Source organism: Pomacea canaliculata, linkage group LG1, assembly GCF_003073045.1.
Source record: "Pomacea canaliculata isolate SZHN2017 linkage group LG1, ASM307304v1, whole genome shotgun sequence".
Classification (NCBI taxonomy): domain Eukaryota; kingdom Metazoa; phylum Mollusca; class Gastropoda; order Architaenioglossa; family Ampullariidae; genus Pomacea; species Pomacea canaliculata.
This window is the reverse complement of record NC_037590.1, coordinates 5,052,209-5,070,737: the sequence shown is the minus strand read 5'-3', so window position 1 is coordinate 5,070,737 and position 18,529 is coordinate 5,052,209. Positions and strand designations below refer to the sequence as shown.

At 44.5% G+C, this 18,529-nt stretch overlaps 1 protein-coding gene across 9 annotated transcripts in view; it reads left to right on the top strand.

Moving 5' to 3' along the window:
* The first annotated feature begins 2,586 nt into the window (after window positions 1-2,586).
* LOC112558319 (voltage-dependent T-type calcium channel subunit alpha-1G-like) overlaps window positions 2,587-18,529 on the top strand; it is a 116,282-nt gene continuing 100,339 nt past the window's right edge. For 3 of the 9 annotated variants that reach the window (XM_025228747.1, XM_025228776.1, XM_025228758.1), the window contains exon 1: window positions 2,589-4,785. In XM_025228747.1, coding sequence (XP_025084532.1) covers window positions 4,307-4,785 — 479 coding nt within the window. In that variant the 5' untranslated portion in view covers window positions 2,589-4,306. Of the gene's footprint in view, window positions 4,786-18,529 lie in introns of all 9 variants that reach the window. The other 6 variants (XM_025228793.1, XM_025228799.1, XM_025228786.1 and 3 more) reach the window with 4 other exon arrangements.

The window sequence follows — 18,529 nt, the reverse complement described above, 5'->3', positions numbered from 1 at the left end:
CCATTACCCTCGTTATTATCCTCAGTACTATTGCTTTCATCATCGTCGTCGTTATCGTCATCATCATTGAGCTGAGATTTGAATATTCTAGTCAAAACCTGTGTGCTGCAATTTCTTTATTCTCCTATAAGACTTGGGTTTCTGTAGCCAGCTGATTTCCCTTCTTGTGACAAGAAGAAGAATGTCACGACTTCATTTTGGCTGCTTCGGAAGTCAGAGGTCACCAGGTCATGACCTGTGGGTCTACGAGGAATGGAAATGACCAGCAGACATGCAGCCGCCCAGCAGACAGAGGGCGGTGTCGTCACAAGAGGAGGAGCGAGAACCAGCCTTGTCCAGCTGTTTCATCAGTGTCTATAAAGAGGAGGTACGAAAACACCTATGCCCAGATGTCAATCATGTTCACACCTGAGTGGGCGTGTCCGTCTCCACTAACCATAAACATAACCTTTGTACTTCCATAGCTGTTGAAGCTGGCACTAATACTATCTTCTTGGCTACAAAGTCGTGTGTACTGCTGATGTTGTCACGAGTATCAACTTCCTGTCACTTTACTACTGATACTAAAAATTTGATGAAGTAACAAATATAAACAAAGGATCAAAACACTGAAGCTATAATGATGTGTCTCAATTCATCTGCATCCCTTCCTATAAAGCAAAAGATACGAAAATGAAAAAAAAAATGTTTGCTTTATGTTCAGTGGATAATACGAATACATATCGGGTGCAACACGATACAAAGCAGCTGTAGTAATTACTGTAGTAATCAACTATAAATTAACAAGAGCATGTTTACTAGTAGCAGTACAGTTGTATTATGGGTAATAACAGCTGTATCAGCAGCAGAAGCAGACTACAAGCTAGGGACGGGGGAGATTAATTACAACTTCAGTATAGACGAGCGTTGTTCGATGGCTTTGTAATTATCAATCCAGCAAGCTGCCGTTCGGAGGATCGATCAACGTGCTTCCTGTTTCTCGCCAGAATCGACTAATAAGCAAGAATGTCGAGGTCAAGTTACTTTCTTCATCGAGTCTGCCTATCACGTGACACTTGCTTCCATGTTTCCAGACCTACCGGAACCTGTACAAACAGCTGGTGCTAGTCGTCAGTCCATCTCCTGCATCATAACCAGCTTTATTCTTTTCTTTCTTTCTTTCTTTCTTTCTTTCTCTCTTTTCTTTCTTTCTTTCTCGCCTGTTATCAATACAGGGAAGGTTGGCTGTCTTGGATTCAGCTCCCGTCTCGGGGACAGTTTTTTCTCTACATGTGGCATCTGTTTACAGGGCTGAGTGTTTTGTGATGTAGCCTTATGACAGTTGCTGGCTCGTGTTAACCGCCAGTTTCCACCCCCCTCTCATTTACAGTCTCCGCCCTTAGCCAATCTAATCAGCCAAGTAGAAGCAGCAAGATGTAAACGACGGCTTTTAAAAAAGGCAAAATCAAGGAAGAATTAAGCTTCAACATTTGTCAAGTGTCAAGCAAATCCACTTGAGGAAACGCACGAGAACTTTTTTGTGGTGAAAGAAGGAGACAGAAAGTGAAAACTTGGAGTGTGGATGGGAAAGTGAGAGGCGCCGGACAGGTGAGTGGGAGGAAGGCGAAGGGGGTGGATGTAGAGGTATATATAGATATTTAGACGATATAAAAAAACAATCATCAATTTGAATGGTAATAAGTCATAGCTAATCGATATCTGACATAGTTTTCTTACACATATCCACACCTACCTTTCCTATCACACCTGCGTACCTCACTTACCTCGACTAACTCACCTACTCCACCTACCTCAACTTCCCCATCTCGTCTATCTTGTCTATCCCACCTACTTCACCTGTCGCACCTACGCCACCTTCTTTACCTATGCCGCCTACTCCACCTACGTCACCTGCTGAGCTATCTCACCTTTTTCATCTCTCATATCACCTGCAATGCCTGCCTTATATGTCTGTCCTACATCGATTATCTTACCTAGCCCCTACCTGCTTTCTGGATTTATACTGAAGACGTTGTTACGTAAAGAAAGTACCTGAGACACACAGACAGGCAAGAAGCAGGTAGACAGGTAGACAGACCGAGGGGTGGAGAGCGTCAGGTCCGAGCGCCATGGCAACTGTAGACAGATCTCAAAACTGAATAAACCTAGCTTTTTTTTATTACAGCAACACGATTATATATGAAGTTAGTATTAATAATGATGCGAATTTTGAGAGAAAAGAAAAGAACGTCCATTACGTAGTAGACAGGACGCAGGACATGACTGGACAGACACGTGACCTGTATTGCAATAGGCATGCTGGGAATGCACACGTGTCAATTGTGGACTGAAGAAAGCAAGCTAATTATTTCTTGGTTAATTATTATTATTTGATAGTTTTGTATGGCCCGTGAATAATGTTATAAATATTTTCCTCTAGGGAAAAAAAGGTTCCACACCCGCGAGTGAAACACTCCCGCACTCCTGTTGAGGAGAGAGAGAGGTTGGCAGGAAGAAAAAAAAAACGATGACCACTCTGGTATTTATAAACTCAACTCCATACCATACAGAAGTCTTGTCACTGGAAAAATCAGTTGATGCATTACACGTTCATATGTCTCAGTCAAACGATCTTTTTCAGACCAGTTCTCGCCGTCTGCTTATTGATCACATGACTGTCTCCATGGTAAGCCGATGGCGTCAACGCTTAACGACCAACCAAACTGGAGGAGAGAGAGAGAAAAAACTTGTTGTTATGAGAAAGAACCGATAATATCCCATCAGAGCGAGATATGATTTCAATAATAATTTTATGTGCAAGCTGTGTGCTGTGAAGTCGTGCGCCACAGTGTCGTCTGCGTGTCAGGACTGTCACTGACGTTCACTGTCTCTCCAGCCTGCGTTTGTGACATCGATGGCAGGGAGTCACAAAAAAATCCCTATGCTTGTCAGCCATGGATCGATTTCTGCAGCTATATGGACGTCCTCCTTGCCAGTTCTCCGAGTTCTGTACACTGAGGCTGCGGTGAGAAGCGAAAGAAACTGCAGCAGCAGCAGCAGCAGCAGCACACGCGCGGCACGCCGTTGACTGAAGTAGTGCAGACAGCCTTGCGGAGCGCGCCAACACGGCTGCTCGGGGAGGTGTGCTGCGACCAGATTGCTCCGCACGAGCAGACGACACCCGCCTCTGCCGCGCCGCTCGAGCCTGCTGCTGTCTGGGGGCCCCTCGCGTGTTCAGAGCGTGCTAGCCGAACAACAGACTTATTCGCTGAAATTTTCACTGAAAACGATTTCAGAAACTCTCAGGTTTGATTTGTTCGATTTTTTTCCCCCCATTCGATTGGCGACATTGTCGTGAGTCGTGTTGTTCCCACGGATTGTGAGAGAAGAGACAGCGGGGGAAATTAAAAAAAAAAAAACATGGATCGAACGAGTCGGTGAACAGCGTTTACCTGGATTGTTCGGCGTGTACATGTGTAAGGGAGGAAGACAATCTTCTCTGCTGCACAGAAATGTTGCTGGTCGTGTGCGACCGGCGCGGCTGTGAGGAAGCAGGCGTCTGAACGTGGGACGTTCGCCGCGAACGTCGGAGAGCCGAGCAGAACGTGTGTTGCGAGCGGCAGGCAAGCTGGGAGTTCAAAGGTCGCCAGATGCCAAACATGGGAGGCACAGGCTTGGCGCTGAGCGGCAGAGGTACCTTCGCTTCATTCACGATCATACTGAGTGCCCGAACACAGGACACGGGTAACCCTTGAGTACGGCGGATGCGTGGCTCGTCTGCTGCTTTGCTGCTACTACAACCAAAGGTGTTCACACGGTATGTAGGCGGTTTTCCAATGGAGTGCTGTACAATTCCTCCCCTTTCATTCTAAGGCTTCTCTACAGGATCTTTTGATTGTCCTGTGTGCGTGTTTGGGTATACTTAATCTGCAAATCAGAAACTTAACTCGACCTCAGTGTACTGAGCACAGATACCGTTAACCACGGGAAGACTGGAGTATTGATCTTTGTTTCTTTTCAAGCAGCTGGGAGTGCGATGTGATTCGCAAACTTCTTCCACAGGTGAAAATAAAATTGTGTTTCGTATTGAAGTGATTATTTTTAAAGAAAGAAAATTTGATTATACCCCTTTCAAGCGGATTCTAACGAAGCAAGTGTGTGAAAGGAAAGGATGCATGAGAACAAAACCGGATGTTTTGTGGTTCTCAATCAGTCGACATTGTGCATGTGGATTGTCTACCCTGCCAGTCATGTACTGTAAACAGGAGCTAGACGTTATTGCTGCGGCCAGGAACTGGCGGAGCTGAACCCACCGGGTACCGACATCATGTCGGAAGAATCGAGCGGTCCAGCAGCAAGCCCACCCGTGGCAGCCGCTCCAGAGGTACGGGTAGTCGTGTGCACCGACAGCAGGCCCAACCGCAGAAGCGGGAGGAGCAAGTTTGAAGCCCCGCGCACTGCTCACCACGAAGGGGACAAAACCCAGGGGAAAAGATTCGAGGAGAAAGGATCGTCGGCGCGTGACGCTGAAGATGTCAGCGACGACAAGGCCAACCATCATTGTGGTCGCCGACGAATCAACTCGGTCGTCCAGATGGAAGACGGTCGCGATGAAGGGGACAAAGAGGACACCGATGACCAGGAAGGCAACGACAGGTTCCAGCAACGAGTAACGACGTCTGGAGTAAACCAAGACGAGGCTGATGGGGAGGATCTGCCATTCCCTGGCTTTGCCCCCAAGACCTTCATGTTCTTCACCCAAAGAAACTGGTTACGGTTCTCGTGTCTTCGCCTCATCACCTGGCCATATCCTTTTGTCCAATTTGTTGTTTGTCGTTTCTCTGCAGTTAACAAAAGACCCTGGGATCGCTGCCAATCAGGTTTGTCTGTCTGTCACAGTGTCTCTGTCTCGAATTTAATCACGGTTGACAGCGTGCTGTCTTGTTAGAACAAAGGGAAGGTTTTTAGTCTTATTAACCTTCCGTTGACTGTTCAAGCGAGTATTTTGTTAATAATATTCTGTGTCCGTATATTTTTAGGTCCGTATGCAATTAGATTGTTATGCTTTCTTTAATCTGATATTCAGGTTTGCATGTAGGAAACATTAGTACCGGCAACTTTTCGAAAAAATAACTAAAATCGTCGTTGTCTTTATAAAAGACACATTTTAGGTGTTTCCCTTTGTTACGAAAACAGTGGGGCGGTAACGACCTTAGCAGCACGTGGGGCCCCGATGGGCCCTGATCGAGTGTCACGTGCGGGGCCGCCGAGAGCCGTAAATGTAGGCTGTATACCTACTACAAGAATCTTTATACCTACTATATACAAGTACTATATACCGTACTACAAGAATCTCCTATCGCGGGGCCCGGGGATAGTTACCCCAGTTGCTACCCCCAAAGACCGCCTCTGCAGTGGGGTTGTGGGTTCAGGTCTTAATACAGTTATGCAATGTCTTTCCGGATGCGATACCTGCTTACTGGCTACCCGGATATAAGACTCAGCAGATGATTCAGAGTTAAACCACAAGAACTAACCGCACATCCTGCAGTTTTTTGACCCGTTGCTTCATCTTAAGTAATTTTTTCTTACTCACAGACACATATACACTGGAACATCCGTGCTGATTCACTGCCACACACATGCATACAGACACACGTACCACGTACCCTGTCCTTCCCATTGCCTGTGTTCATCTTTTCGCATCTTTGTTTCCGACGATACGGTAATGCACTTGAAGGAGCATGTTGCTACCAAACCTGACACAACCGTTCCACCAGGAACACTGACTCATTTATATGCTGGCACATGCTTTTCACCACCATGTTTCTCGCTCATAACAGCCTCGGCCCATCCTCTCCCCCTCCGTGTTTTTATTGTACTGTACCTAACGCTCTTGTCTTGCGTGTCACGTGTCAGGAAAGAATTCTTCCTGAAAGAAGTTCTTCCTGGCCATTCTAATTCCAGGTGCCGATTTCTAGTTCCCCATTCCCCGGAGGAGTAGGAGGTAAACACCGCACTTCCCCTCTGCTTAGTTTCTCCAGACATTAAATGCCAGAGCCTCACACGTTCGGTCACTATTCATGACAATGCCCCCTCCACAACATTGCATCCTTTTCCATTGCAACCCCCACAACATTGCACCCTTTTACATCACAACCCCCACAACATTGCATCCTTTTCCATTACAACCCCCTTTTCATCCAGCATCCAACATCAACTTGCGGAGGCATTTCGACTGGCGGAGAAGGTCTTTGATCTCGCACCTCGTCAGTTTGAACTTTTCCTCCTCCTCCTCCTCAGAGAGAGAGAGAGTGCAGTGTGCTGCAATTGCTTCATCGTCCTTCCACGAGTGTGAACCGACTCTTGGGCTCATTCCACAGACTTGAGCAGGCAGGCTTGGTCTAAGTTTGCTGTAAGTAAGGAGGGCGGGGTATGTGCTGTTAATGGCATTTTGGTGTCTGGGTCGTGTCTTCCTCAAATGTTTCTTCAAGGACCTTCAAGTGGACCCTTGGCCAGGACATCTGGAGTAGTGAACAGCTACTCCGCTGTCTGCTGTATTTAATAAATTTATTTCATAAATAATACCTGTTGGTATTTTTGTAGTACAATTGTTGGAAAAGAATTAAAAGATTCTCTCAAAGACACTGGTTTAGAAGAACAGTTGTAGAAGATATTATTCCCTATTGTTATCCTTGTGTACAGTCTCTCTATAAGAATTTATGGAAACCGATTTCATAAAGTTGTCTTAAATGTTATTCCATATGTTAACCCATGCGAAAGCATTGTAATTCCTCTTTTCTTGGCTAATTTGATCAACAATCAGAGCTTAAACTCAGATTCATTTCTTTTCTTTGGTATTCGCATTATTTAGGGTGGAAAGGTCATCTAACAGTAGAGTGCACTGAAAAGAAGTTCGCCTTCTGGAATGTTTGTTCATTGAGTATGTGTCGACTGCAACCGTTTACCTGTATGTACTTTGTCTCCATAGATATGTGTGTGTGTTTCTAGTTAATCTGTGGGAATATATGAATTATCGTATGAGAACTATGTGCATAAACTGATGTCTACATACATTCCAGTGTATGAGTTTGAAGTTTTACTTAGTCGCAAGATTATGGTCACAGGCACACCTTAGACACAAGTTAGTAGTTATAATCTGTTCCCTGAGAGCAAAAAGAGTGGTCATCATAAACTGACAGAAGCTGTAGGGATGGAGAAGGGAAAGGCCAAGAGTTTGGTCTGAGTTCTCCTGAAGTTGGTCCTTCCTGCTGCGTCATGCACCTGTCAGGTGATTCATTGGAAAATTATAGAAAGCGCCGAGCCTCCTTGTCGGAGACTGACACACGGGTGTATAAATCTTTTCCTCCTGGAAAATGTCTACTGTTCCTTTTGGAGTGCGTGGAGTTTGATGTTCAATGAGGTTATTTTCGGCCTGAGAGCTTTTGCTTGCGCCATTTGATTTATCGATTACCTCCCTTACCTTGTCAGCCCGGCCTATTCTTTACACTTTATTTTGGCACCGAGCTTCCAGAAGTTACTCTATGACGTCAGCAAAGTGTGCGTTCCCTTGGAATCATTCAACCGCTGGAGGACTTTGCAGCGCAAACGAATATATGCGGCGATCACAAAGTCGATATTCTCCCCCTCCTCCTGTACTCCTCCCTGTTCCACCTCTCCTATCTGGCTCGCTTTGTCCCAGCGCGCGACACACGCCATAACGATGCCTCACGCACGATCGCCGTGACAAGGACAATTAATAACGGCAGGCCCGCCCGCCATGATAAAAAAAAAAAAAAGAAAGAAAGAGAAAGATGAGATGGTTCGACGAGTGGATCGATGATGTGGCGAAACTGTTTCGTACGTTCGATGTCATTAAGTTTGCTTTCGCCTCGAAATGGGGGTTACCAGTAGTGGGGTGGGTGTCGGGAGTAGCCTTGGTGCCTGACCGTTTGGAGTATGCGGGAGTCAGTCGTGCGTGACGTTCAAGCAACTGGCATCGTCGGAGCTCAGGCTTCTGACCTGAGACACCTGACCTGAGCTAAAAATTAGTTCAAAAACCTGAACTGGAAGGGGGACACTTTTTTTGTCTCAGTTTCATTTAATGAATGGGTGCAAGGCTTGTTTTGAAGTAGTGATCAGAAGAATTCCCGGGGGGAAATCAGTTAATGTGTGTGCGCGCGCGCTCGAGCAACATGCAACCCAAGGTGCACCTAATCCACAGAAGGAAAATTATAGAGCAGCGATGTCCTCTGAACATGTTTATGGTCTCTAAAGAGCTAACAGCATTATCCTCACCCCCCTGATGGCATATCTCTTTAAATCTGAAGACTGTTTGAAATCCACGTGCAGCTTGACCTCTCGAGGTTTACAGTGTACACCATCCCTTGAGCCTGGATGTTGCTGCCCCGACTTGGCCAAACCTCAAAGTGACTCCACTCTGCCCTCCAACACCCTGCAGGTGCTCTCTGATGCTCAAAGAATGCCAGACTAGCACAGACTTCTCTAGCTCACCCAAAGTTGCCTGTTAACTGAAAGAACAACCATAAACTTCTAAGATATAATGACAAATCAAATTGGTTGGATGCTTTCATCGAGTTTATTTGAGAAAAAGATAAGATTCTCAAGGGATGTGTGGTTTACGTTTCTGTTAAAAAGATTCGCATTCCTGAAAACGACACAAAATTCTGTTCGCACTGTCAAAACTTTCTCCCTGCACGACTGTTGAACAGTCTTCTCAAAATATTAATCTCCTTGGAAGGAGTCTCACATGTAGAAAGACATCTGCTGCTTCATTAAAATATATGGTGGTGACAGCTTGCTGTCGTGATTTGTAGAAACGTGGCTTTTTGTTTTTTGAACACTCTGCTGTCAGTGAAGTATGTTCTTATACAGTTACCCATATGTACATGCACCCGTCGAACAGCTGAAGAGAATAATTCTAACTACCAGTTGGTCAGTCTCACATCGGAACAGTACAGTATCAATTCAAAAAATCCCAGTTTAAAATGTAGGTTAATGAGAATTAATGTGACCAAAACTAAAATGCGATGAAACACTACATTTGGTGCATTCTAATTAAACCAGATACATTATATTTACGAGAATCGAAACATCAAAGAACCGCTACTGAAGTCTCGTCTGTACTGTGTTAATTATGTCTCGAGCAGACCACGTGACCGGCTAAGATTAAATTGCTGGGCATGATGAGACACATGCCAGGGCATGAAGCAAGAACCAGCAGTAGACTTGATATTGGACATGTCTGTACGGCGCTGCCACGTTGTGCTCAGCCAGCACGCAACCGTCGGCCACTAGCCCACCCCACCTGTTGACGTCAGCAGTCACGTGTCGAATGACGCTGTCGTTATTCTTAGCAACGACTGGCTGCTCGGCACGACACCTGCGCGAGACAGTGCATTACGGGAGGTATACATGGAGAGCACCAGTACATTACCGCCCTCGTGCGTGACTTGGCGAGCTACGGGGCGATTTGGCAAAGTTAAGGTCGAGTTGTCCAGCGTGGCAGCTCTTGGCTTACCAAACCTTTTTTTAAAGAGCTTTTTTTTTTTTAAAGAGCTTTTTTTTTTTAAAGAGCTACACTGTTGGATCACGTGTTTCCGCATTCACATCTGACTGTCTTTTCACACACTCAACATTGTTTTGCCAGTAGTGATCTAATAAACAGTTTTTAATTCCCATACCAACAAACGGGATGTCGGTTGTTGTTTCTGATGGCTGTATATTTTTAAGGGCTTTTCGATATTCACCATCCGCTGTGGGATTATAGGGCATGATAGTTCTTCATACTCTATATCATTATGGTTATTTTTACTTCCGAAAGTCTTCTTTATCTTCTTTTTTTTTTTTTTTTTTGGCACTCGTTGACCACATAACATTAGTGTCTTCCATGAATGGAAGCATCGCTGGAATCTTTTCATCATTGTTGCCTCTATCCTGAGTAAAATCTTATAGACTGGGCCACTTGCATTTATAAATCTCTCATGCCTGTAATATTCGGCTTTTAATGGGTTTTGAAACGATTTTGTGCTCAGAGCAAAATGTTGGGCAAGAACCGATCGTGAGCAGTTTTTTGCAAGGCTAGTCTTCCTTACTCTCGACTGTACCCCATCTTTCATTAGCCTGCCCTTTTTACTACATTTATTTCAATTTTGTGGAGTCCTAAATGTGTTAGTCTGTACGCTTGCCTGCCTGTCTGTCTGATTTTTTCTCAGCACCATGCAATCATTCTAAATAACCACCAGAATACAAAATTATTCTTACTTACTGAGGTACGTTTATGACTCCCCAAACGTTGAGCGAAAAATCATCTAACGAGCTTACGATACCTACCGACAGATATCAAAATATAATGATATTCATGATGGCATATTCTTGGCCTCAGCACAATGCTTTCATTGTAAGGACATTTGCATTTTACCTCGTTAGTATTTTCTATGTATGTGACATCTGTTTACAAGGCTGACTGCTTTGCCGAGATATAACCTTAGTTGCTGGCTGTGTAAAACACAATATCTGATAGAAGTAGAACAGTAGTACAGCAGTCTAATCAGTAGCGGTTGTGTCAGGTAATATTTCGCCAACGCAAGCATCTCGCTAATTTATAATTACCTGTCCATATCCGGTAGTTCAGGTGAAGGACTCATATTACACTTGCCATGAAATGGGGAAGGAAAAGGAGGGATTTTGATGCACGCGCGTGTGTGTCTTCTTCAGCAAATACTCTGCCACTGCTATCACAAGCCAATAGCTTTGTATCCTGTAGGGAATCCCATCTCCTTGGCCTGCCATTCTTTATATCTTTGTACTGGTGAGATAAGGCCACCATCCTGACACACAAGGCTCTCAGCATGGAGCTGGTGCACGGGGCTGCTGCTGCTACCATCCGGGCCCGGCCGTGCTGCATGCTGGGAGACATGATCGTGCCCCGTCGGTCTCATGGCAGCTTGAAGGAAGGGTCAATGAGGAAGATTGCACTCGTCGGGCACTGAGCTGTTTGTCTCTAGACATGATACCTCATACCGTGTGACCAACAAATTGTTGAACAAACGAGCGAGTGCCCCTTCCACAGCTGCATTCCTTATTGCTCCCTGCAGGGCAACCTTTTAGGTCAAAGAATAACGTGGAATAAATTTGTGAACGTATTTCTGAATGTGTTCTAGGGGACAAGTCTCTAGCAAATATGTCCTCTGATAGAGAAATGCTGCAGTTAAAAAGATGTGAACTCCCACATTCCTTTTAGGAGTTGACTGGTAGACAGTCCTCCAGTCGGCCACTGGGCCAGGCCATAGGGTGGTAAAGACAGGACTCAGTGTAGGACTGCGCATGTGCACGTGATGCTCAACACCCTAGCGCACACACATCCTAGTTTCTAATCCTCTTCTTAAAACAAATAAAAAAACAAAACTTAAAACAAAGTTTTTTGTGATTCTTTTTTTGTCTCCTCTCTTCTTCTTTCCTGTTTATTCCCAGAATGGTTTTAATGCACACATTTTCATATTGTTTAAAATACTTAAGCTTTAACAATAATAATTAAGAATTTCGTAACCTTCGCTCCTCAAAACAACAAATCTTTTTATCCTTTGACCAATAAATAAGGTTAATTTTTGTTTTCAAACCATTTCGATTTTTTCAATTTTTTTCAGTTTTGCCAGAACATTTTTGTCTGAGTGTAAAGTGACTGATATTGTTTCAAAGGCTCGGAAGATGTAAATAATAGTATCCACGCTAATTTCTTGGATGTACCTGCGTGTAGCACGAACCCATTTCCTCTCAACATGATCTTATCTAACGTCAGGGTTCTCCCTGCCCGCGCCCGCGCCCTAGCGCCCCCTGTCTGATTCCCTCCCCGCAGTACTGAACACAGTCCCTTCATCTATCCCTGCTCTCCCTCGCACGTGCATTTTTTGCAGCAGGAAGCTAGCAAGGTAGATGTAAGGCCGTTACCTAGCAACCGGATGTGTACCGTCACACAGGGAGAGGAAGAGAGGAAGCAAGTCTGCGGCAGCAGTTGTGTCCCTTTGGAGATGAACTTACGTAAGACATCGAAGATCCTCACACTGAAGTCACGTGCTCCAGGTACCGGCGAACTCTCGCGAGTCCTCGCGTTGCACATTACTTCCGCTCTACAGTTCCTAGCAGCTCCTTCCAGCAGGCCCAGAAGACGACCAGGTTCTGCCAGAAAAGCGCAGCTCTGGAGTTTTTACCTTTCTTGGCTGATAAAAAATTTCTTGAACAGAATTTAAGTTTAGCTTTTTTTTAAAGATTTTGAAGACGTCGACCAAAAAAAAGTGTTCGACCCCTTTTCGAAGAGCAGGTGAGAATATCTTAGAAACTTCCGAACTTCCTGCTTTTGCTAAGAAATGGAGAGTTTAAGGCCTCATGTCGGATGCACGCACCCACTCCTTTACCGACGCTGTCTGTCTGTCTGTCTGTCTGTCTGTTTGCGTGTTTGTGTGTCTTCCCAAGACGTCCATGCAGAGGTAGCCTTCAGCCAAACCCCTTACATCCTTTCAGCTCTAGACACATTATATCCTAGCTGATAAGAAAGTTCTTCTCGAGAATTCTTGTCTCACACACATCGGTCCAAGCCGTCCTTTATCTGATGCAGGTCATGCAGGTCGAATCATTTGTAAAGGTTACAGCACAGTCACTAGAATCCAGCATCTTTCACAAGCTCCGCTGATGTCTTATCGTCTGCGATGAAGACCTCGTTTAATCCTCCTATCTCGGCCAGGTCATCTCCATCGCATGTTGCAGGAGCGCCACGTAAGCAGAATGGGACAGCAGCCATAAAGACCTCGCTAACACCTCGGGTTCACGTGCGGAAAGCAGGCGTGGAATGTGTCGGCACGTGGTATCAAAGCAGCCGGCAGTTCATCTTCACTGCTCATCTTCTTTAATCCGTCTGTACATCCTGTAAATACCCAACTCTGGGCTCTTTTCAGCTCTCCATTCCGTGACCCCTTGAGTACATCCCTTTGTCGTTTGTTTTATGTTAGCCTCTTTCTTCCTTCCTCATTCATTTCTTCATGAATTTTCGGTCTTGATTTCATACTATAGTGTAGGTTATTGCAATGTAAACGGAAGTACTTTTAAAATGTGTATACAATACACAAAATTTGTGGAGAAGCATAGATGAACCCCATTCAGACGATTAAATCGAGATGCAAACGTTTTTGAAAAGTCAGTCTAAAAAATAAGAACACAAAATGGCAAATTATAATTTTTCTAGCACGCAAAGCCAACAGACATTTACTTCTATCTTATCTACCAAATGTTTCCATCGAAAAGGAGTATGTTCTTCTTCATTTGTTGCCAGCATGTTCGTATAAACCGCTTACAAAAACGATTATTAGTTGGGGTTTTTTTTTCCATCGAGATATACTGTTGAGAAATACTTGGGAAAACTTGGAACCGTTGGCTAGTTCTCACAACAATAGTGGTAATGGCAATGGATGTGGCATCACAACCTGTAGAAATTACTCTGAAGTTAGGAGTCTATATATAAAACGATGATGAAAAGACCTCCGTTTGGCAGGTGTCGTCAGTAAATGATGGTGGTGCAATTAGTTTGGTATTCGTGCACACACTCGTGTTTATTTTAGAGAATGAAAGCTTTCCAAAAGACTGAATTGTGCTCTGTGGGAGAGATCAAGAGGTAGGCAGACTTGTCCCTTGCCAAGCAAAATGTCTGCCAGAGATGCCACCTGTCTGTGAAGACATCTTGATTTTTCTTTTTTTCTCTTTTTTTTTCTTTTTTGTCGGGCGAGTCCCTTTCCATCTCTTACGATGAGAAGTATGGCTGTGGGTTTTTTGTCTTGTTCGACTTCTCTGTGCCAAAGAACAGTTATTTAAAATTGTCAGCCAGATTTTAAAGCTGTAAATCAGCTACAAATGCTAATGTATAAACCAGTCGAGGGGAAAAACCTGCAACAAATCATACACGTGTTTGCTAAACAGCTCGGCAGCCAAAGCAACTTTATTTTGATTGCTCCAGCTTCATTTTTAGAGAAAATTGCGCCTTGTACATGTTGTTCATACTTTCCACTCCCGCTGCCAAATGACTCACAATGACTCCGGGATGGAATCTCACCCATATTTTTGAGTTCTTGCAGTGAATGGTTTTGCAGTTAAGAGGAACGGCACTGTCTTTGACAACTTCTTCTCTCGAGCGCTTGACGAGTGATTCACAAACACCCGGAACACAGGAATGCACTACCGCAGTACACCAGCCAATGGCGATGCGACTTCTCGCGATGCGGAGACCGTTAGGTATCTGACACGCTTAATGAACACCTCCTGTCGGAGTAACCCCGAGCTTTCTTTTTGCCTCCCCCGGAAGCATTCTGATTCTACCATCGCAGTATAGTTGTGAGCTCACCCGCTTCTGTCACTGAGCACGGCTCATGTAGCCACCCTAATGACACCCACGTGTGGCCGCGTGCGTCGAGCAGATGCAGCTCACGCCTACATGGGGATTACACCTTCGGCTCGCACGAGCCTTCATACCTCCTTATCCATGCAGAAAAGTGCCTGTAGGGGCCGCTTACCTTCCGAAAATTTATGGGCATTTACCTGTATGAAGGGGGAATACAAATGCTCATGCAACCTACCCTATGACCGAGACAACTAGGTGGGTTTTTTCCTTTTTCTTTTTTTTTTAATAAAAGAGAGATGGTACGGTCTGAATTTGCTTGACTGCTAGATAACCAGCAGCAGGAGGATATGATAAGCAGTTAACATTTGTGGCCGCCGGGGTAAAGGTCTGGGTGCACTGGCGGCATCGGGTGGGCGCCTACTACTCGCAGAAGCAGACGAAAGTAGGCAGTACCGGGTAGAACGTGCACATGGAAAGCCTGACCTCTACCACTTTTTCTAATTTGGTTTATGGGGAACAAAAAAATAGGAAGGGAAACGGAAAAGAAGAGAGAATAAAAGTAAGGCAGAAAGGGAGGTTGTTCTTCATTGAGCTGCTCCTACTTCTGTATATGTCGCGGAATGGACAGAAGGTGTCGATGGGCTCGAGAACCTCTTGTCTGTGTGGGGGACGAGGGAGATGTGAGTTAACACACCCGCCACAAGGACTTTCTTCTTCTTCTTTTACTTCATGGGTAGACAACTGACAACTATGGTTGCCATGCAAGCTTTGGTTACTGGCTGTGAACAGGGGTTAGAATACACCAGGTCTAGATTTTTAAGTATATATATAAACACAGATACTGAGGAGTGATGTACCTGTTAGTACATCTGAACTCTCAGACTTGTAGTTTTATACATAGACTGCTTTATAAGCTTTCAAGATGGATGACAGACTAAGGGTGGTGACAGAGGTGATGGGTACCAATGACTAGTGTAGTGGCTGCAGACTATCAAAATGTTGGCGACCGCCATAAATGTGCTGCTTGTGGTTGCACGTGCCACGAGGGCTGCACGGAGGAGCATCCAACTGGCGGGCAGACTAGGGGCCGGGATTAAGCCCGTGTCAGCAGCATCAATAAGGTCAGCTGGAGTTGCCTTCCCCTCTCGCGGTCGCGGAGAAGAAATTAATGACCAGCCAATGGCTTACTGCTGCTTTTACTTCTCCGGTCTCTAGCCAGAGGTTTAATTGGAGAGATAGACGAGGGAGGGAAGAGGAGAAGGGAGAGACAAGAGTGTCCGAAACTACTGAGGAGGACGAGAACTTGCTGAATCTGCCTGTGGGTTGTGGTTTGTATCGCTAGTCTTCTCATGAGTAGATGTTAGAGGAGTCCGTAAGTTCATGATACCTGTATAGTAAACATGATATAAACTTTTGGTCCTTGTCATTATTTTCTTCAGCATCAGTATCACACCTTCCTCTATGAGAAAAGGCACTGAAAAGAAATCGTGCATACCATAGGTTGATTTTTTTATGAATGCGTTGGACTCGGGTAGGAATGGAAAGTCCGCGCTGTGTGGAATAACCCTGACTGTTCTGTGTTTTTGGTTTGTTTTGTTTTTTCTTTTTCTTTTTTTGTTGTTGTTTTTGTTTGTTTGTTTGTTTGTTTGTTTGTTTGTTTTTTTTTTTTACCGTTAGTGCTCCAGAAAACACGGGAATCCAAGCTCGTGCATTTGCAGTTTTACACACACACTTCTCTACCCAGTCAAAAAAATGTACTTTGTCAATTCGACTATTCGAAGATGTATATATAGAAAGACACACACACACATGCAAACATACACTCATACACTTGTTAGCGCTCAGTTCCACAGACTACTACAACCTATCGTTCCGGGTGCTTGAGAGGACAGGTGGGGCTGCCTTACACTTTCTGTCTATCGAACTCGCTCGTAGTGCACCGACTCCAAGACCGCCAGACATACTCACCTGGCATTTCTTAGATGCCAAGAGTTCACCTCTCTCTGGCCGTCCTCGGTTATGGCCTATAGGTTGGACTGTCTTTTTTGGCCCCGACAGTAGCTGTGCCGTGCCACACAGGTGTGTCAACTTTCTATCTCAGTAGTTCTTCGTACAGCCTTATCTCAACACCTGGCCGGGCCAGCCCCGGTGCAGATACCCGAAAGGCTACACAGACACCCGCATTGCCTCTGCTTTCTCTAGCAGCCCGTTGGTCCTGTCTTACTCGGGGTTAGCAGAATCTTTTTTTGGCTCTAACGAATCGCTTCGCCATTTTTAGTGGGATTTGTGGTGATCCGTATTTATTGCAGCTGTGGTCATTCCATAAGAGCACATCGCAATATTGGCGAGCATAACACTAGAAAATTAACAAAAGTAAACAAAAGAGGATAAGTAGTGTTAGAAAAATAAAGCAGATTCGTGATCTCAGTTCAGTTTGTTTTCACACACATCTCCATTCGTGCACACATCTGCACATAAGAGAGAGAGACGGAAAGAACAGCCGCACTAGGAGGTAGAAACACTCAAACAGATTAAATGAGTAAATCGTCATTGCAACAATCTTTCTTCTTTCTGTTCTATTTTCTTCTTTTATCGCTGTCTCTCCTTTCTTTGTTCTAGAACAGTTAACGAGGCCATATTAAGACTAAAGTTGCGAGTGGGAGAGAGAGACAGAGTGAGAGAGACAGAGAGAGTCCGTTGGCCTTTAAATGTGCACGTGTTGATGAATATTTGATGGGCGTTTGTCGTCGGTCTTTGAGAAAAACTCGCACGGAAGCCCGCGGGCCCCGAGGTGCAGGAAATATGAGCAGTAGGCAAACCTCTCATGCATAGAAAGAATCCTCATTCAGGTAAAGAACCGGTTCTCCTCCTTAACTGACTTCAAACCTGCACAAGTCTCTACACTCGGCATACAGTACAATCCCTCGCCAATTGTAATAAGAAATATTTTCACGGTTCAGGACATTGCAATGATATAAATTTGATGTCACCTTCTGAATTCACCACTTGACAGTGACACACTTTCCTCACACAAGTCTTGAGAGTGTCACTCATGCACCTTCTTGATATAGAACTTGACAACGACTTACCTTACTCAAACAGAACTTGACAACGACTCACCTTATTCATACAAGACTTGACAACGACTCACCTTACTCAAACAGAACTTGACAACGACTCACCTTACTCAAACAGAACTTGACAACGACTCACCTTACTCATACAGAACTTGACAACGACTCACCTTACTCATACAGGACTTTCAGTTGGAGACCTATACTCTTGTTGCTATCTTTAAAACTTTGAAAACCAATAATTGTATAAGCACTTCCTATTTTTGCTTGTTTGTTGGTTGGGTGGTTTGTTTTTCGATTCTCCGGCACTCGTGGGTGTGTCTCGCTGTCAACTGTGGGAAAAAAACTGGATGCTCTTTGTGTGAACTCACTCTCCCACCCTTTTCAGACCCTGGCCTTACTGTTCGATGTGAACATTTGTAGACATGTTCTCGTTGTAGCCTGTATACATCACTCCTAACCCTTATGTCAAAACGACTTCTTTCTTCGTCTTTTTTCTACTTTCGTACTTTAAGTGCAGGCGAATGTTCGTTAAGAGATCATGAACTATAGGGATGCATATTTCTAAGAAGCTGAAGACATAACTCGTAAAATGTCGACTTCAAAATGCACTCAACCTTTATGAATTGTATGTATAAACCAAACTGCCAGCACTTTCTGTGTTCCTCACCCCTCACTTTCTTTCTTACCTGCCAGTTACATTCTCTTGTACAAAAAAGTTGTTTGCCTTCATAACTTTTTATCTTTGGCTTCTCGTGAGGAAGAAACCTTGCTGCATTCATTTCTTTGGCGAGGAATTTATTTTTCCTTAACCGTATCTTAATCATAAGTTATTTCTTACTGGCTTCATAAAAAGGAGACCATCACATCAAGCTGCAAAGACAGTCGCAAGAAAGACATGTGCAATTATTTTTTTCTGTCTTCCTACTTCGCTCAGCAGCCACACGCACTCTATCTGAAGTGTTAAACGCAGGCAGGAGTGGAAATCGATCAGAATGGTGAATCTTTTTACAGATTTAAACACAAGTCTTTCCACTTTTTTTGTTACAGATTTACACACACAGCACCTGCCAAG